Genomic DNA, 19083 nt, shown 5'->3' with positions numbered 1-19083 from the left:
CATTGATGCTTCCACAGGACCCACTGTGCCTCATGAAGCTGGGCTGTTTTCTTTCTGCTCATAGACAGTGCAACCTTGGGCCATCTGACGTGGCTGCCACTCAGCATTGTGTGGCTTCACCTTCAGGTTTCAAGCCTTAGTTGCCAGCCCCCTTCACCTCAGTGCTTTTAAAATTTCCAAGTATTCCACACTTCTGAGGGGCTAGAGCTTCACGAAGATATCTGACATATACGTTATACTTTCTGTGTACCTTGAATTATTAAGTGTGCTCTGTGTATGCTTAACTGAGTCCTTGACCACCCCACAGTCTCCTAAGTCTAAGCTTTACTGCTCAGACATCTACTTTGATAATTTGGCTGGACATTAGTGTCTTTTCCTGTTCACCAGAACAGGGTGGCCTCTCGGAATCTATCCAAACGGCTGATCCCGAAAATCCATCTCAACAGTCCGTGTGGACATTACAGTGGCCATGCACTACCTCAACAAACTGAGTGGTGAAGGTTGATCTCCTCTGTGCAGAGAAGTAATGTAACTGTCTAGGTCTGAGAACATTGTTGCGGATGCTCTGAACAGGCCGACCTCAGGCTCCCACGAGTGAGAGCTCTGCCATGAAGTTCTTGAGGGTGATCTTTGCGCTTTGGTGATCTGCTCAAGCAAGACCCTTTACTTCCAGTGCCAACAGGAAGGGGAGTGGTTCTGCTACAAAGTTTCCTCGGCAGGGAGCTCTGCACTTGAGTGGAACTTCAATCTCCTCTGTGCGCCCCTTCGATACCTGTCATTTGGCTAGTACTCCCGAGACTCGATTTTTCGTTTTCACGCTAATTCCGCTATGGACTAGACCCAGAGTCTGTGGTACGTGGAGCTTCTGGGCATGCCCATCTGCCCTCCCTGTGGCCCCCTGTAAAGGTGGATCTGCTTTCCCACGCAAGAGGGCTATTCTCCATCCGAAACTAAACATTCTGTACCTTCATGCTTGGCTACTGATAGTCTGAGATATAAGGAGTGGGATTTGTCAGACAACATCCTTAATGTACTCCTTTCAGCCCAAAGGCCAGCACCAAGTCTATTTAGGCCTGCAGGTAACGAATATTCTCAGCTTGGTGTCAGCAGAGGGACTGGGCCCCTTAATCTGTCCTACCTCTTCCATTTTGGATTTTCGGCTCCTTGGCTTGAATGTTTCCACAGATTGGCACTGTAGATGGGTACCTGGCTGCCATTTCCTTCTTTGAGAGGAGCCCTGAGCAATGCTCTTTTTCCCCTATTCACACAGGTTCTACATTGTGTATGCAACCAGTTTCCTCCCACATCAGATTGTTGTTTCTGCATCTGACTTTAATTTAGTGTTGAATTACCTTATGGGTGTTTGTTCATAAAGTGTCCTCACCCTTATGGTGATTTTGATTGTGGTCATCACTTCCACAAGATGGGTGAGTGAGCTACAGACATAGGGCCTCATTAGAACTGTGCCGGTACAGGACAACTCTGCGGGCGGGTGCCGTCCCGCCCACAAGGATCAGACCTGCCGGGCAGAACGGCACCCGCTTGCAGAGTTCTCACGGGAGCACCAGCACCGTTCTTAACGGTGCCGGTGCTCCTGTGTCCCCATTCCCATGAAGTCCTTTTGGACTCCATGAGAATGGGGACTAACAAAATTACCGGCATCTTAGTTCTCAGCCACCAGACTTGGAATAGCCCACTAGCACTGGGAAGTCGGGTGGTGGTAATTCATTACGGGTCAGGCGGCTACCTGCCGTTTTTACCAGCACCATTACTGTCGGACCTGTAATGAGGCCCATAGTCTGTTAAATCTCCCGAGTAAGTCTTTTCGAAGGAGAAGATAATCTTCCTAACGTTGTCAGACTTTTCTTTCCCGCAAGATCCATTTTTCTGTGGGTTTTTTTTTTCCCACAGCCACACCCTTTTAAGGCAGAGGAGCAATTCCATTGGCTGGACCCAGTGTGGTCTCTCTGCAACAACATGTCTCATGCAATGGACATCAGGAAAGATGACCAGCTCTTTGTAAATTATGCTGGTTCATGTGCTGGCAGGGCTGTGACTAATCATCCTCTGCTTCTCTGAATGCTTTGATCTACCTGGGAATTATGTGCATATGGGACTTGGGGCTTATTCAGCATGAGGCTTGGCTCCACCTCTGCACATGTCTGCCAGGCATTACTGCTTGGATTCCCTGTAAAGGTAGAATGCTCATTTTGGACGAGCGACCTCCAGAGTTTTTAGGTTTAGGCAGTGTCTTCTCGCTCTACTCCCCCCTCCCCCTCCAAATTGACCTACTGCTATGTGAGTCTATCAAAGATTAATAATCTGTGGAAGGAAGGAATCCAGTAGAAGAACAAATGACTTGCCTCTCAGTAATGTTTGTTCTGATGGATGTTTTTCCTAAAAATTACTCATTGCCTTCCAAACCTTCCCCTTCTAATAGTTCCTGTACATCTCATCTGGTCTGCACTAACCCAGTGGCTGAATGCAGGGAAAAAGCCAAATCTGCGGTAATGGGGCACAGTGGATTTATAGATACTGGCCTGTAAATCATGTCTGGCATGTGGTGGTTAACTCTGCTGAGCGGAACTGCACTGCACTCCCTGGCGGCAAAACGAAATCTCTAACGTTTAATGACAGCAGAAGTAGAATATCAAAGATGTGTGAGGAACATCCATTGGAAAAAACATACCAGGGTGGGACGTCATTTGTGCTTTAAGAACGTGCTTGGATGAATTAAGGGAAACCAAATAAATTATTTTGAGGATATGGTTAATTTAACTATGCTCCACCACAATCTGAACAAAATACTTGGTCAACTAAGTTGCACCAGTGTATGGCTAACTTGCTTCCAGTTGCCCCAGAGAAGTCAGTTGTGGCTGCTGACATATGGGTGTCTTACAAGTGCTCTTCAGAAGCAAAACATCTACGTACCAAAGAGGTCTCCCCAATGGTGTGGGTGATGTAAGCATGTGGTTGGTCCTACGAAGGCTAGTGTACCTTCTACTTGTTGCAAAACAGAGTAGTAGTGATAAATCCACAATTAATCCCAGATATCTGTTGGGAATGTGCGATGGCACACCATGCGAGAGGTAATTCCAGATCTAATGGCAACCCACTTAGGGTTGCAGGTTGTGAGCGTGGTCCACAATTATTCTTAATTTCACTTGTCATAGATGGCTCAAGAACCACTCCCAGTCTTAGAGGCGATTCAACAGTTTTTATTGAAGATTTTGTGGGGCATATGGCCGCCCTTCCAAATGCGTACCTATCCCATGTTAGTAGATATAGAAGGTTGATCCCCCTAAGGTCTAGTTCGATCTGCAGCTAGTGGGGATGACAAATGCCTTATCTCGCTAAACTCCATCTGAGATTTCCTAACTCTCTCTACACTAGCCAATGGTTAATGTTCTAATGGGAGTTGGGAAGTGCCTTGCAAATATGCTGTTCAGCCCTCATCTAACATGCTCACTCATACTTCCTCCTTTCCTACTCTTACACCCCCTCGCTCATCCCATGTCTCTTCTGTCACTTCATTGTTCTCACTCCTCCTAGGTCTTACCTCCATCCTTTGAGGTTATTTCTCCTTCTGCCACACTACTGCTCCCTCGACCACACTACTGCTCCCTCGACCATACTACTGCTCCCTCGACCATACTACTGCTCCCTCGACCACACTACTGCTCCCTCGACCACACTACTGCTCCCTCGTCCACACTACTGCTCCCTCGTCCACTACTCCCTCCTACACACTGCTACTGCTCCTCCCTCCACACAACTGCTCCTTCCTCCACCCAACTGCTCCTTCCTCCACACAACTTCTTCTCCTCCCACACAACTACTCCTCCCTCCAAACTACTCAAATACCCTCCTTTTTTAATGAGACTGCCCCTGAGGGCCATAGTGGGACGGATGCTATGGAACCCACAGAGTTACAGCATATGATGGACTATATAAGGGAGGGGTTCACTGCCCTTAACACAAAACTGGATGATATGATCGGCGCAATCAGTGCCAGTGGATCTCTCTGCGGCCTTGGACACGGTAAATCATCAGATAATGGCAGAACGGATCGGGCAGGTGGGAAAAGCCTCTGAACGGGTTGTGAAATGGTTTGAGTCATTTCTAAAAGACAGAACCCAGAGGGTTATACTGGACGGTTTCACCTCACAAATGGTGGATCTTGATTGTGGGGTCCCACAGGGCTCCTCATTTGTCCACTGTCATTTTTAACCTTTACTTTCGTCCTGTCTTAAGGATATTTAGGAAATGAATTAATGCTATTGAATGAATGGATGAATAACAACCATTTACATTTAAATGCAACAAAAACAGAAATCGTACTGTTTAGTCCAAAGAACAAAAAACAATCGGAAATACAAAGTCCTCCCCCACTGATTCTAGGGGAACAACTGCAATATGCAAAAAAAGGAAACAATCTAGGCTGCTGGTGGCAGGAGAATCTGAATAGTGAAGCGCAAGTAGGAGCCAAAGTGAAAACCGTTCACTTTGCACTACGATCACTACAAAAAATAATTCCCTATATTCCGATGGAAGACAGGGCAGTTGTGGTGGGGGCAATGACCATCCCCCCACCTGGATTACTGCAATAGTTTGCTAGCAGGGATCCCTCAAAAACAAATGGGGAGACTCCAAAGAGCACAGAATGCAGCAGTAAGAGTAATTGGAAATTTGAAGAAAAGAGACCATGTGTCAGCAATGAGGAGATCGCTCCATTGGTTTATGGTGTAAGACGGAATCAAATTTAAGATGGCATGCCTAGTGTTTAAATGCATTAAAGGGCCTGCCCCCGCATACTTGGCTGATAAAATTGTATTAAATCAGCCGAAAAGGAGTCTACAGTCAGAGGACAAGCTCTTACTCTGTATCCCACAAACAAAATGCATCTCAAGAGGAGACAGAAGATTTGGTGCCTATGGTCCTAAAGTTTGGAATCAACTCCCACTTGAAATTAGAAAATGTGAAACTCTGGACCTTTTTAGAAAGAGATTGAAAACATTTGTATTTAAATAAACGTGAAAAGTTAACTAAGTTCGAATGCCAGCTAGGCCATGCTCTTTTCTTATGAAACTAATAGGTTATCATCTGCGCCCGAATACGGTTTATTCTGTCTGGTGCACGTAATAAATCATTCAAAATCAAATCAAACCATAAATGCCTGCATTGAAAAGACCAACAACAGGGTCACTGAGGCTGAAACTACAATAGGACTGCTGAGGACGATATCACCTCACTTACGGCCGATGTGACCTTGCTGCCTAAGCAGGTGCAGGCGGTCAGCAGGAAGAACAAGGATTTGGAGTCTCGGTACCGACGCAACAACCTTCGCATAATCAGTGTGCCTCAGGACAAGGTTGAGGGCCCCATAGAAGAATTTGTTGAACGCACTCTCCTCTCCTTGCTGGAAGGACCCAAGCTGTGACCACGGTTCGCGTTGGAACGTGCGCACCGCGCACTGTCCACAAAGCGTAAAACCGGGAGCCCCCCACGCGCATTCATTTCCCGGGTCCTGAACTACTGCGACAGAGATGCATTATTGCAGGCTGCCAGCGCTAAAGAGGAGCTGCTGGTGGGTTTCAATAGAATTGATTTGTCCCCAGATTGTTCCATCACAGTGCAGCAGGAGCGGAAATCCTTTTTGGCAGTGAAAAGAAGGCTCCGAGATCTGGGGGTCAAGTATGCTATGTTGTTTCCAGCCAAACTTAGGTTTGAACACTTTGCAAAGGTCTACTTCTTTACAATCCCTGAGGGGGCAATGACATTTCTTGATCAGCACTTCCCGGGGTGACCCTGCCTGTCCTGATAGTTTGCAGTTGGTTACCATATACATGCTTTAGGAGGGGCACCGACACAGGACATGCTGTACTCTTTTGGATGCTGGGCTCTGCCCTACTTTGACAATTGTTGTCCTCCTGCTGATTGGTTTCCCATATGTTATTGAGCACATTATGATTGTTAAACAATGCTCTTGCTGTGCTGGAGGTCGGCCTGTAAACTGCACACAGTTCCCCCATGCAAAGTTGCAAATGTTGTTTTTTCAGGTTGGTATGGGGTGATCACTCCTCTGATTGGGAGGAGGAGGGGTAGGAGCGGTAGGGAAGTTAAACGCTTGACATGTGCGGCAGGGTGCTGGGTGTGTATGCACCCTTTGAGGTTTCACTTGCAACATGCTTCTTATTGGCCCGGGTCAGGCCCATGACCTACTGTCCGCAGTGTCCAGATGGCACCTGAAACTCTGATCTGTATGAGCTGGAATGTCAGGTGTCTGGGGAATCACGTGAAGATGCAGAGGCTACTGCTTTATGCTGAGCAGCACAAGCCCGTATTCTTTTTATACAGGAAACACACGCACTAGCTGCAGGCTGCAATGGGTTTGCTAGGAGATGGGATCCACAGAGATATTATACACAATGCTCCACTCCAAACCGGGTAGTCATGATCCTGGTTCACAAATCACTGCGATATGCACACAACACTACACACATCGACTCCCTGGGGTGCTATGTTCTGCTATATGGTACACTGCAGGGAACGGAGGTGGTTATGCTGAACATATATGTTCCTAATGTTAATGACCCCGACTTTTACTCTCTGGTGACGGATCTATTTGCATTATATCCTCTGCTGCCCATCCTTTGGGGTGGGGACTTCAACACTATAGTAGAACTTACCCTGGACAGGCCCAGGGGTAAAACTCTGCTGCTGTCCAGGGCACCCGCAGCTCCGTGGATTCTCCTTTTTCTCATCTGTGCATGAATCTCACTCCAGGATCGATGGGTGTCTGGGTCATTAATAGGCTGGACTGTTGGTACGGACATACTGCCCAGTACCTACCCGGACCATTCCCCGGTCACATCACTCTGGCTTGGGGGGATGCGTTCGCCACGTGATGTCCATGGAGACTTAAGCCCCAGGCACTGCTCGACCCAGTGTTTAAGGCTGAACTGGGGAAATGCGTTGATGACTACTTCGAGCTCAACGCTGGTACTGTGGATTCCCTAGCTATTCTATGGATGCTTTCAAAGACTGTATTTGCGGTATGGTCCTGGCAAAGGAGTCTCGGATTATTAAGGCCATTCGCCAAAATATCCGGGAGAACAAAGCCTCCCTAAAGCTGCTTAAGGCAAAATATGCAATAAACCAAGCAGCCACCACTCTAGGCGAAATCAAAGCCGCTCTTGATGGGTTCAGAGGCCACGCTGATAGAGAACGGAAATTCTTAGATAACCTGGAGACAGCAGGGCAGTATGGCGAAGGGCAACGCTGGGGCAGGCTACTAGCCATGGTTGTGTGTCAAGTGGACAGAGATGCCACAACCCTCTCATCTAGGACAATGCCAGGGAGCTGGTCTGCACTGCGTCGGACGTCAACAAAGTGTTCTAATCTTTTTATGCAGCAATCTATGAGAATAACGATGTGGCGCCCTACCCAGACAAAGGCGTTCACGGATGAGCTCCCGCTCTCGATACACTCTGATAAGACCAGAGAGGTTCTCATTTGCTCCATGAGCGTGAAGACATATCGCGAGCCAATGAAGCGCTGCCATCTGGCAAGACTTCCGGACCAGGTGGCCTTACCATGGACTTTTATAAATGCTATGGGCCCTATCTTGCGATCCAACTTTCAGGCCTATGGGAAGAATCCTGTGTAAAAGGGGTTCTACCCCCCCACCCCCACACTCAGGGAGGCGGTGATCACACTGCTTCTTAAGCCAGGCAAGCCTAATACTCAGTGTGGCTCATACCACCCCCTTTCACTCATTAATAGTGATGTTAAAATATTTGCAAAGGTAATGGCCCTCCGACTCGCCCCTTTATGCCATATCTTATTCACCCAGATCAATTGAGATTCGTTCCCGGCCGCTCCAAAGCCATTAACCTAAGGCGTCTCTTTGATAGCCTAGCACAGGGTAGACCCGGGGGTTAGGACGGTGGCAACGGTGTTGGACGTTCAGAGGGCCTTCGATTCTGTCTCCTGGTGCTTCCTCTGGGCGGTGCTCGCAAATGCAATTTTGGGCCCTGATTCAGCTCATGGATACGGCTGCTTTACATGCTGCCTGAGGCCAGGGTGTGCACTAGCGGCCTGCTCTCTGCCCCCTTTGATATCCGCAGGGCAACTCGACAAGGCTACCCATTCTCTCTGCTTATCTTCGCAGTGGTCATTGAGCTGCTGGCCGACCTGATCTGTTTAAGGCATGCACACAAAGGAGTCAGGCTCTCAGGGTCGCTCGAGATTATATCATTGTATTCAGGCGATGCATTACTATACGTCAGTGACCCGGAGGAGAAACTCGCTCCTATCATGCGGGGCGTCCTCCATTTCGGACTCCTATCTGGGCTCCGGGTCAACTGTGCCAAGTCCGAACTGTTTCCTTTAACGGATGCCACAGAGACCCCACCAGAGCTCATGGGATTTGCCTGGTCACCCACTGAGATCAAATACCTTGGCGTCACCATCACAAGGCACCAATCCTCGCTGTATGGCCGAAACTTTGGATCCTACCTACAGCAACTCTTGCAAAAACTGCGCACGTGGGCTAAATTGCCTTTGACGCTTGCTAGTCGAGTGGCACTTCTTAAGATACTACTGCAACTCCTGTATCGCTTTCTGAATGTCGCAATATGGCCAGGTGCAGTACTGTTTGAGACACAGAAGATAGTCGTTAACGGCTTTCTGTAGCATGCTGCGGCGGTGAGACTTAAATGGGCCATGCTAACGAGATCATATGAACAGTGGGGGGCTGGCTGCCCCAGACTTTGACAAATACTGGTTGGCTGCCTAGTCACAGTACGCAGCGGATTGGTTCGATGATGGCCCACCTCTCCCTCATGTTAAGATTGAGCGACTGGAGCACGGGATGTCCGTTCTTTGGTTCTACCCCCACTGTGGAGAGACCCTGGATCGGCTAGCACTGTGGCCATCAGTCTCCAAGGAGGGATCCTTCATCGATTGGAGTGACCTACCTAGACCCTCTGGTAGGCAGACCTCACAGTGGGTGCAGTATGCTGGACTGCACCGCACGATCAGAGATGCATGGAGGGAGTTTCCCACGTTACCCCCGGGTGAACCACTCCCAGCCTTGATCATAGGGGGTACATGAAATACTGGGACAGTATCCAGACTTTACAACCTACTTCAGAACCCTGCCAGAAAACCACTCGCCAAGCTACGGGGGCCCTGGGGTAGGGATCTGGAAATTGATTTATTTTATTTCAGCGCACAAAGCCCAGAGGCATCTAGGCGGCAGTTACAGAAAGTGCATGTTCACATTTGGTCGTTACAGGTAGGTAAAATTACGGCACAGCGCAGGGCTGGGTGGGTCATATTAGGTAGTAACAGGCAGGTATGATCAGGCACAGTGCAGAGCTGGGTGGGTCATATCAGGTAGTTGCATGCAAGTATAATCAAGCACAGTGTTGGGCTGGGTGGGTCTGTATATTCGGTAGCAGGGGTGAGTAAGCATGCTGGCATAGCCTCACATCCTGTTACGGGGGCCATGTCCGGTATACAGACATGATGGGGCAGGATAGGTGCAAGTATGCATTGGCACAGTCTAATCTCGAGGTCTGCAACATAGCATCAGCAGAAGTGCTCGATGGGCAGGATCGGGGACATTGCTAAAATACATTTTTAAAACAAAAGCAGCAGAGATTATAACAATCAGCATTACTACATCAACAGTAGTGCAGACTCAGGGGCCCAAACAGTGGTCATGGTCCGTGTTCTCGTAGGACAAATGTTCAGAAGTAGCACACAATTGCATACAGTATTCAGTGGTTACAGGGTGTGGTGGGGTAATCATGCCAAGCGTTCTGGTGAATCTGCAGGATAGGTGCAGATCTTACCTCTGTCAAGACAGGGAAAGACAGGACCATCAGCCTTAGAACAGGGCCTTGTAACTGGGGCCGGCTTCGCCTCCTGGCTTGAAGATGAGCTTCCATTAGAGGTGGGGCTGGACCAATTGGGATGCAAAGGACTGCCAGGTGCTTCTGCTAAGGAGAACAGAGGCAAGCAAGGTGGTGTGTCGCTCTGGCGGCTGTCTTGATGTGAATCTTGTTCCATTGTTGAAGAGGCAGGTCGGGTAGTATGAGGTCGCTGGGGTAGTAAAGGCACATCCTCCCCCGTCCACATCACAGGGAAAGACATGTATATCGTTTCCCACCAGTGCGATTTCTCTGATGAATCAATAGATGACTCTTCTCCTTGAAAGACTGATCACATTCAGAACATGTATATGGTTTCTCCCCCGTGGGAATTCTCTGATGTATCACAAGTTATTTTTTTTGTTTGAATGACTTATTACATTCAGAACATGTATATGGATTCCCCCCACTGTGAGTTCTCTGATTTATCAATAGATTATTTGTTTGTGTAAAAGCCTTGTAGCACTGAAAACATTTATATTCTTTCTCTTCGGTGTGACATCTCTGTTGCCATAAATTGAAAGTTGTTTCACATGCAGAAAATGTGATGGGTAACCCCATTGTGAGGGTGTTATTTTTTAAATAGTTATTTCTTTGTGATGAGCGTGTTGTCCAATTCAGAATATTAGTTTAATTATCTGAATCTCTCGGGTTGGTCTCACCAAGTCGGGTGCATTTTCGTACACATGAATCAAGAAAGAACCTCAATCCACGGCCAGAGAAGGCAAGTCTGAAAATAAAAGAAAGCTTGTGCTTGTAATCTTTCCATGTCCAGAACATGGTTTAGCCTTGCGGTCCGTTTTCCTTGGGCTTTGACCACTGTCATCTGCCACTGGAACATCATCATCAACTACTACAGACTAGCACCACAGCAGGGGTGCCATTGATATTACTGACAAAGGTTGGGAGGCTTTGTTGGTTGGAGGCATGCAGACTCGCCTGGTCTCCTTTTAATTCTAGGTTCCGGCTAATTCAATTCAAGGTCCTACACAGATCCCACAACACCCCAGCAGGACTGCACCTCATGTCCCAAGACCACTCCCCCCTCTGCCCCAGATGCCACTCAGATGATGCAGGCTATTTTCACATGGTCTGGGCTTGCCCGAAAATTGCTGAATACTGGGCCGGCATTTGCGATCGATACTGTATCTGATATGCTGAACTGTTATTGTACTATGCCCCATGAACTGTTTGTTTCATGAGCTTCTACCACTCAAGGGCAACCACCGTAAAATTGCTGATCTTTGTATGATCCTTGCTGTACGCCGTATACTACTGGCATGGCTCAGACCCTCTAGTCCTACTGGGGAGCAGTGGCTCTGTGATGTAACCCGGGCCTTGGATCTGGAGGAGCGGTGGAATTTGCTGCAGCTGGCCTGCTGCAGACCTCTCGACATTTGGCCCCCCTTTTGAGCCTATTTGCGATCACTGGGAATGAACCTGGTGACATAAAATCCCCCTCAGCCCCCCCCTGAATTTGGTGCATTTTCCTAGGCATTCCAGTAGGGCCCTATGTTATGTGGTGGTCTGTCTCCCTGAGATGAAATATGGCACTGTATGGTAAAATGTTGTTTATTAAGTTGATGACGCCTTGTATTTTACTGTTGATTTGAGAGCCGTTGCGGCTATGTCAAGCACCCAATAAATAAGTTTTTTTTTAAAAAAAAATACCCTCCTATCACCCAGCATTCCTCTGCTTCACCAACATTCTTTACACTAACTTGTCCACACACACACCCGCCACATAAACATGCACACTCACACTGCAGTACCGCTTCTACTCCTTAGCATATACCACAACTGCTCCACAAAACTCCTCCACCATCCGCTGCTCCTTCCTTCCTCTTGCTGGTCTTTTGGTCATCCTCCACGAGGTGAACTCACCCGAAAAAACCTTCACTTCTGCTTCCTGTTCTTCTCTCGTCCGGATTGGGTGTCTAACCCTGGACAATCTGGCACTATTTTTCGAGTCCAGGGGTGGGTTGTGTTAGAAAACGAGGGGTATTCTCCCATTTAGACCCAGAGAATCTTCTTCGGGTGGCCAGGGCACGCCTTTGGATAAGCGGGAGAGTCACCCGGGTAGGGGAGTCCAGGGTCATTCTCATGGCAATACCTTAGGCGAGACACGGTATTCACCTCTCACACGTTATCCACAACCATACAACCCCTGTCTTATTTTCAAACACACAACACAACCCTCCCACCCCCATTTTCGCATAATACTGAGAAGAGGCAACCTTGAGGGGTGAGGATTACCAGTGAAAAACCCACTAAGAAACAGAAGACTGACCACAACACTCTGACAGCAGTCTGTCCTCTTTATTAAGTCGGGCACGGTCAGGCAGACTCAACCCTAATCACCCACCTGCTGCCCATTAAGGGAGGCTGCTGAGCGGGAAAGGTCAGATGTAGTTGGGAGAGCAAGAGTGAGGCTGCAAGGCTGAGACCGGCAGAGGATCCCTCTTCAAATCCCAAACATTAAAAGTAAGCTGGGAAAATTGTCTGGAGCTGAGAAACCAGGCGACTGGGAGCTGTCAGGTGAATCCAGAGGAAGACCGTGTGCGGCGACGCTGGCCCAGTGACAAGGAATGGCTGCAGTGTGTCACAGGGGCTGTGCCTCCTACTTGTTGGATTCAGGTAGCCAGGCCCTTGCTGTTGAGGTCTGCTTGTTGCCTTGGCACCAGTGCCAACTCCAAGGATGTAGAGGGGCATGTGGTGAGACCCTGACCTCATCCCCACACCAAAGGACAGAGCTGCTGACCTCACAACGCTGCCTGGTGAGTCTGATCAAAAGAGAGTGAGAGAGACTCGGGCGAGCAGGTGGGAAGCGGAGCACGTGAGGGAAGGCACCAAGTAAACCAGGTAAGTGGCCTGAATCCAAAAAGGAAGGTGAAAGTTATACCTATAAGTGTCCGAGCCCGGAAGGGGGAGACCCAAGGTGAAAGTGATCCCTGAAAGATAAAGAGCCAAAGTAACAGTGACCCCGTGTGAGTGAGCCTGATATCGGAAGTCTCTGTAAAATGAAAGCGAAGTCCCTGAAGTGAGGGTAAGTGATGTGAACTCTGTAAAGCAAATGAAACTAAAAGCCAAAACAGGGAAATGACCAAGTAGAGGAAAGTGAATAGAATCTCCAAGAAGCCTTGTTTGAAACAGAACTGAATGTAAAGTAAAAGGAATTGATCTTAAGAAATACAAGTACCAGAATGCAGCAGTATCGGAGTGGTCATGCATGGGATTAAAGCAAAGCCATGTAGTTTCGAAAGTCTCTGACATTAAAGCAAATCGAATCTGGAAGTAAGAAGGTTGGGGAAGGATATCCCGTTGCAATTGTGTAAGCCTAAAAGAGAAGCGAACTTTAAATATTATTTTGCACTCCATGGCATTCTTCGAATAAGACTTTCAAGGGAAAAGAGACTTTGTTGCAGAAGGCCCTGGTATTTGTTCTGAACTGCATCCTTGTGCTGGAGAAGCCAGAGACTGTGCCAAGCTCGAGTGTGCCGCCTTGCCCCGTGCTGAAAATGTGGGGAAAAGAGGCCAACGCCTAAACATCCTGACCTATCATTTTGTGAATACGTCTTTCTTTTTCGGAACACTGTTTCCCACACTGTCTGTATTTAGAAGTAAGGATTGGCAATAGGTTTATTAGTATAGGCCATTTTATTTTGACAAGACACCAGTAGGACTGCGTTTTTATTTGATGGTCGTAGATTGCTCCCCATCTATAGGTTTAGGATTAGATAGGCGGTTTTCAAACCTTTTTAAAGTTCAATAAACACCCTTGAACTGTGGTCCCTTGTGACTGTCTTACTGTTTATACCATGTGTTTTTTACAGTTGTCTGTGTGTATCTCTCAGTGTGTGTGTGTGTGTCATTGTTTGTGTTTCAGGACCCTGTTTCATGGGACTTCTCCCGTCTGGGTCCGCAGTGGTCTAGAAGACCTTTTGGTTGTGCGGGATTGCCTGCTTTGCTCGGCAGCTCCATGAGGTCATTTGTGCTGCTGGCTTCTCCCTTCGTCACCTAGCACCAGCATGTCTGGTGTACGTGTGCGACATTGTTTGTTTCTTTTCCCACTGACAGCTCTCTTTCTCTCTGGAGCCGATCCCTGATGTGGTCAGGTGATGTTTCTGATCGCTATTCTGTTTGATGGTTTCCCTTTACTTCTGAAGTGGGAGCTCTGAAATTAATAGCAAGGTGCTGGAAAGTATTGGACCATTAGAGGTAAGGCTAGAGATAACAACAGCAGCATAGAAACATGCAGGCACAAGTGGGTTGGGGGCAGGAATTGAGGCCCTCTCAACTGCCACTGTCCACTTTAGCGTTAGAACCTGGATTTCTCCATAGTAGGCCTCCCGTCCCTGGCTGAGACAGGGTTCCTATCCCCTCTTGACAAGACCAGATTACTTGCCTTGTCACACTTGGAACTTTGGGAAGAACTATTGTAGAAGATTTCTGGAAATACTAGGAAGTTACACAGAAGTGTTTTTGTAAATGGTTGTCTGGTGCACTCTGATTCAAGGGCTACAACTGCCACGGTGGATGTCCAACTGATCAGGCTAGTGGACTGTGTAAAGTGTCCTCCAGGGACAGGGGTTTCAAACCGTTGGTTCGCCAGATATTTTGGACTACGACTCCAGTCTGCCATAGCCAGCATAGTCCATGTTGGGTGATCAAAGGGACCAATGTCCAAAATATCTGCAGTCCTGAAGGTTGCAGATGCCTGTTTTACGACTGCCAGGTTATCTGTTATTTGAGCAGCCTTTGAGGTAGCTTAAAAAGCCAAAAACACATTGGGCCTCATTCTAAGTTTTCCGGTCCAGAAACAAGGGTGCCGGTAAGCTCACCAGCACCCTTGTTTCCGGACCGGCAAACTACATGTTTGCCTGCTGTGGCCGCTGTGCCCGACAGGTCTGACCCTGCCGGGTGCAGCGGTCACAGTAGGCAAACCCTTCACGGAAGCACCGGCACCATTAGCAAAGGTGCCGGTGCTTCTGTGTCCCCACTCCCATAGAGTCCTATGGGAATGGGGAGCACTGGCAGAGTTACTGCGGGACCCGTAATGAGACCCACTGTGTTGATGTTTTTTCTGTTTTCATTTAAATACAGCAAGTCCAAGTGTGCACACATAATTGGGGTTTGTTAAATAGGACCACTAAATTAATTGCGGCGTTGATGTGATAAAGCTAGAATTGTTATCAACTTTTTTTTAGATGTATGTAAAGATTTTGTATATGAATAAAGGTATGTTATTAAGTTTAGATTGTGTAAGCCCTAATGAAGTAGTTGATGAATTAAATGAATTTCATGATTCATTTCATTTGAAATGTTTTGAAGGCCACTTTGGGTCTGTAATGGAATCACTTTCCAACCTGTGACATTGTTTCTTTTGGCTTGCTTCATGGTGCTTGTAAAGTCAGGGCTGAGTGCCAGGCCCCTCTTTGAAATATTGTCAGACTTCCTTTCTTTAGTGGATCTTTTTCTAAAAGGCTCTGACTTTTTCCAGAGTGATTGTTCCGCTCCTCTGATACTGCAAGTGTAGGCTTACAACTGCAACCTCTCTGGTTGCTGCTCCTAGGCTACCTCTGGAAACTACAAACCTGTGCTGTCCCAAGCAAACTAATTTGGAAGGAACTCCTTGTGAGGGGTCCCCTTGTATACCTTCGTACTTTGGTTCAGTTGTTCCATGGCAATAGGCCTCCCATGTTGACAGCAGACATCCAGAACAGAACCACCGTTCTCCCGCATTCTGATCTCATACTCTCCTCTGCAGTCCTCCATCCAAGAGGTTGAGTAGAACCTGGTAACTAGAATTGTTTGTTGAGGTTCCCTTGTCTCTCTGAAGGTTGTGTTTTGCTGCCGCATTTTTGTGGGGCCCTGTGTGCAGACTGTTTACCTTCATTGAATAACAGTGTGCTAGTCACTTCCATTGGGACCATTTCATTATCCTGTGAGTCCACCGCGTTACCTAGTATTCTGAAAAGTTATTAGCTGTGGTTTTTTGTAGATCTCACTTTGCACAACTTTACTATGAAGAATGTCTTTTCACAGATAATATTGTGAGAGCATTCCCTTATTGTGTGGTAATTAGGTGTACACTGTGTCTTTAAACCAGTCTTCATGTTTTGAAGAGTTTTCTTGACTTCTCAGCTATTCTGTCACTTGGAGAGTCAGGATTTCCCTGATATATATCCGGTCAAGTGGCACAGCGAGTAGAGCGCTCGCTTTGACATCCGTGCAGAGCCTGTTAACGCAGGTTCGAATCCCGGCGGGCCAAACTCAGCCTTTCATCCTTCCGAGGTCGATAAATCAGCACCACACACCGTGGGTAATAATAAGCCGCGCTCAGATACCTGAGGGTTCGTAGAGCTATATAAATGCCTGATTATTATTATATATATATCTCCTAGAAATGAGCCCTAGGAAACATGTTCCCCACACATGCCTATGAAAAGGTAAACTTTTTGGAGTTTGCAGCTTGAAATGGCTGACAAAGCCTTAAAGTGAGAGGACTGGAACAGACAGAGATGTCTAAGATACCTAATACTAGGGACGACCGCTAGGGACGAGGGCCCAATAAGGCCCCAGATACCTCAGAGAATCTCAAAGGGCCCAAGAAGCTTACTACCATGTGCAACCCTTTGGTCTAGCTTCCTAAGGATATAGGAGCTCTATAGATTTATGAAATCCCTAATTACAGGAATCTAATTACTCATATTTTCCAGACCTAAAGCATTACAGCAATAGCGAGAAAGACCAAACAGCTCTGCACACGTGCTAGAAATATTATTTGATTAAATACCAGAAATTTGAAAAGTAAGACGACAAAACACCAAACATTTTTACAAGTCCTAATGGTGTGGGATTGGATGTTGGCAGGCATTGGTTTCTTGAGGATTATGAAATGCAAATCAATTTATTTCTGAAGTTTCAAAATATGCTGCTCATTAAACTATATTGTCTTTCGTTATACCCTTGATGTTTGAGGATTCGAGTAATGTGCCCTGACATTAGTACTCAGTCTATAGCAGTAAATTGTGTAATAATTGAGCTTTACATTGTTACACAGCTTTTTAGATGGAATGGCATACATTCCATCTAAAAAGCTATGTCACTATCATCAAACATATAGAAATGACACAGATTTCCTCCTTTTCAAAGTGTTACATTAAATAAAATATTAATAATGTAATACTCTACTCAATTTTGCAGGACGATGATGAAGATCAAAAAATGATCATCCAGGAAGCCTTTGCAGGGGATAATGTCATTGATGACTTTCTGAAGGACAAGCGCAATGCGGAGAAAGCAGGGAAACCAAAGGATATTGATCTCACGCTTCCTGGTTGGGGAGAATGGGGTGGCACGGGACTAAAACTCAGTAAGAAGAAAAGAAAAAGGTAAGACCTAATCCTCTCTGAGCTGACTTTTTCTTACAGCTGAGCAGATGCACAGGTGTTCTGCTTTTTTAATCTGCAGCACACGCTCCCCTGTTATTTCTCATACTATTAAAATATTCTGTCTTTTGTCTTTTAGTTCGATTGGTTGACATTATGGTGAACAAGGGTGTTAAATAAGATTTTGAAGTTGAAATATTTGACTCCCTATTTTTTGAGGTTTTAGGGATTGCTTTACTAGTACCTTTGGTCAGACCCATCAATGGTGCTGTGTGGGTGGAATCGGGGTCCAGGTTCCTGTTTGTCTTTTGTTAAATATTTTTTGTTAGTTGTACCTTCTTTTTTGTATTGTTGTGAATATTTCCATGGTTTGACAGTGTTAAATTGGGTGAAATGCTGCTTATCTGTACTGCTAATGCCAAACCTTACATGCAACTGTACTTTTTAACGTCATTCGGTCAATAGACCCCTGTAAATTGTGAATTTGATTTGCCACATTACAGGCAGGCTTCTAGGCACTTGAGCAAGAGTTACATATTTTAAGACTGATTTGCTCAAACTTAACATTGTTGGTTTTCTACTTTTCTAGTTGGTGTTCCTTTGTTGCTCATTTCCCTCGCTTCCAAATCCGACCTTTTGTCTTTGGCGTGCTGACCCATCTTTTTTGTGCTTTTAGTCCCTTTAACTCTCTAAAGTTGCTGGTCTTTTTCTACTGTCCTATGCTGTTGATGAGCCTTTTCTTTTGTAATATTGCAGTACTGGTGAACAGGCTTCCGAAAAACGCTCAAAAAACAAAAAAGTGGGACAACTCAACAAAGGTTTTCACCTTGTAACCATAAATCCATCCCATCATGTTCATATGTGCAGCACTCACCTAGTCAATCCAAGACACATTCTCTCTTTTCTTATATTCCTTGAACCTCTTAAGGTACTGGGTAGGTGTCTTGCCAAACTTGGCAATCAAAGCAGATTTCATGGACTCGTACTTCAACACTCAGTTTCAGAATACAGTGATAACGAATCTGAGGCACTCTGCTTAACAAACACTTAGCCCAATCTCATTTATCAACACCATGGACTCCACAAGCCATTTTAAACGCTTCAATCCATTGGAGGATATCGGAACCCTCCACGTAAACGCCAACCAAATCTTTCATAATCGGTACAAAGAAACTGTAGTACACATGTGGTCCAAAGAAACACTGAAATACTATGTATTGTAAAAATAAAGGGTTTATTTAAATACAAGCACACCAAGGTAAATCTTGGGTAAATAAGTACTATCATAGATCATATAAACACATTATAAAAACACAACACTATGCTTTAAAGTACACAGACCAAAGCATAGACCTTGTTCAGAACACGAACAGTGTTTCTAGGTAAGTCAGACCCTATCATTCACATTTAGTATAGGGCACAACTATTCATGGGGAATAGAACCATAAGTTACTTTCAGATTACTTTACAGTAATTCAAGCGTAGTAGACCATGTCAATCATGCAGTGACACTCAGCAAAGAAATCACATAATCAACCAACCCTGTTACCAGGATACTTTTCTGAATAGTGCAACACAGATTAAAGGAACATTATATACCTAGAAGTACATTTATGATAACACACAGTTATACTAGGGGAGTAAGACCTTTGGGTGTAATATATAATTACAGTTGTTTTTCAGCTCAGTGGAAGACCGTTTAAGATGAGCAAGAACTCTTTACACTAATTTAGGATGCACCAGGCAGACCA

The 19083-nt window shown here is 46.3% G+C and overlaps 1 protein-coding gene across 1 annotated transcript in view; it reads left to right on the top strand.

Moving 5' to 3' along the window:
* UTP14A (UTP14A small subunit processome component) overlaps positions 1-19083 on the top strand; it is a 684761-nt gene that overhangs the window by 548255 nt on the left and 117423 nt on the right. The window contains exon 13 of the mRNA XM_069612971.1: positions 17148-17335. Coding sequence (XP_069469072.1) covers positions 17148-17335 — 188 coding nt within the window. The remainder of the gene's footprint in view (positions 1-17147; positions 17336-19083) is intronic.

Source organism: Ambystoma mexicanum, chromosome 5p (genome assembly GCF_040938575.1).
Source record: "Ambystoma mexicanum isolate Mex_15411 chromosome 5p, UKY_AmexF1_1, whole genome shotgun sequence".
In the NCBI taxonomy this organism is placed as follows: domain Eukaryota; kingdom Metazoa; phylum Chordata; class Amphibia; order Caudata; family Ambystomatidae; genus Ambystoma; species Ambystoma mexicanum.
This window is presented reverse-complemented; position numbering and strand designations above follow the sequence as displayed.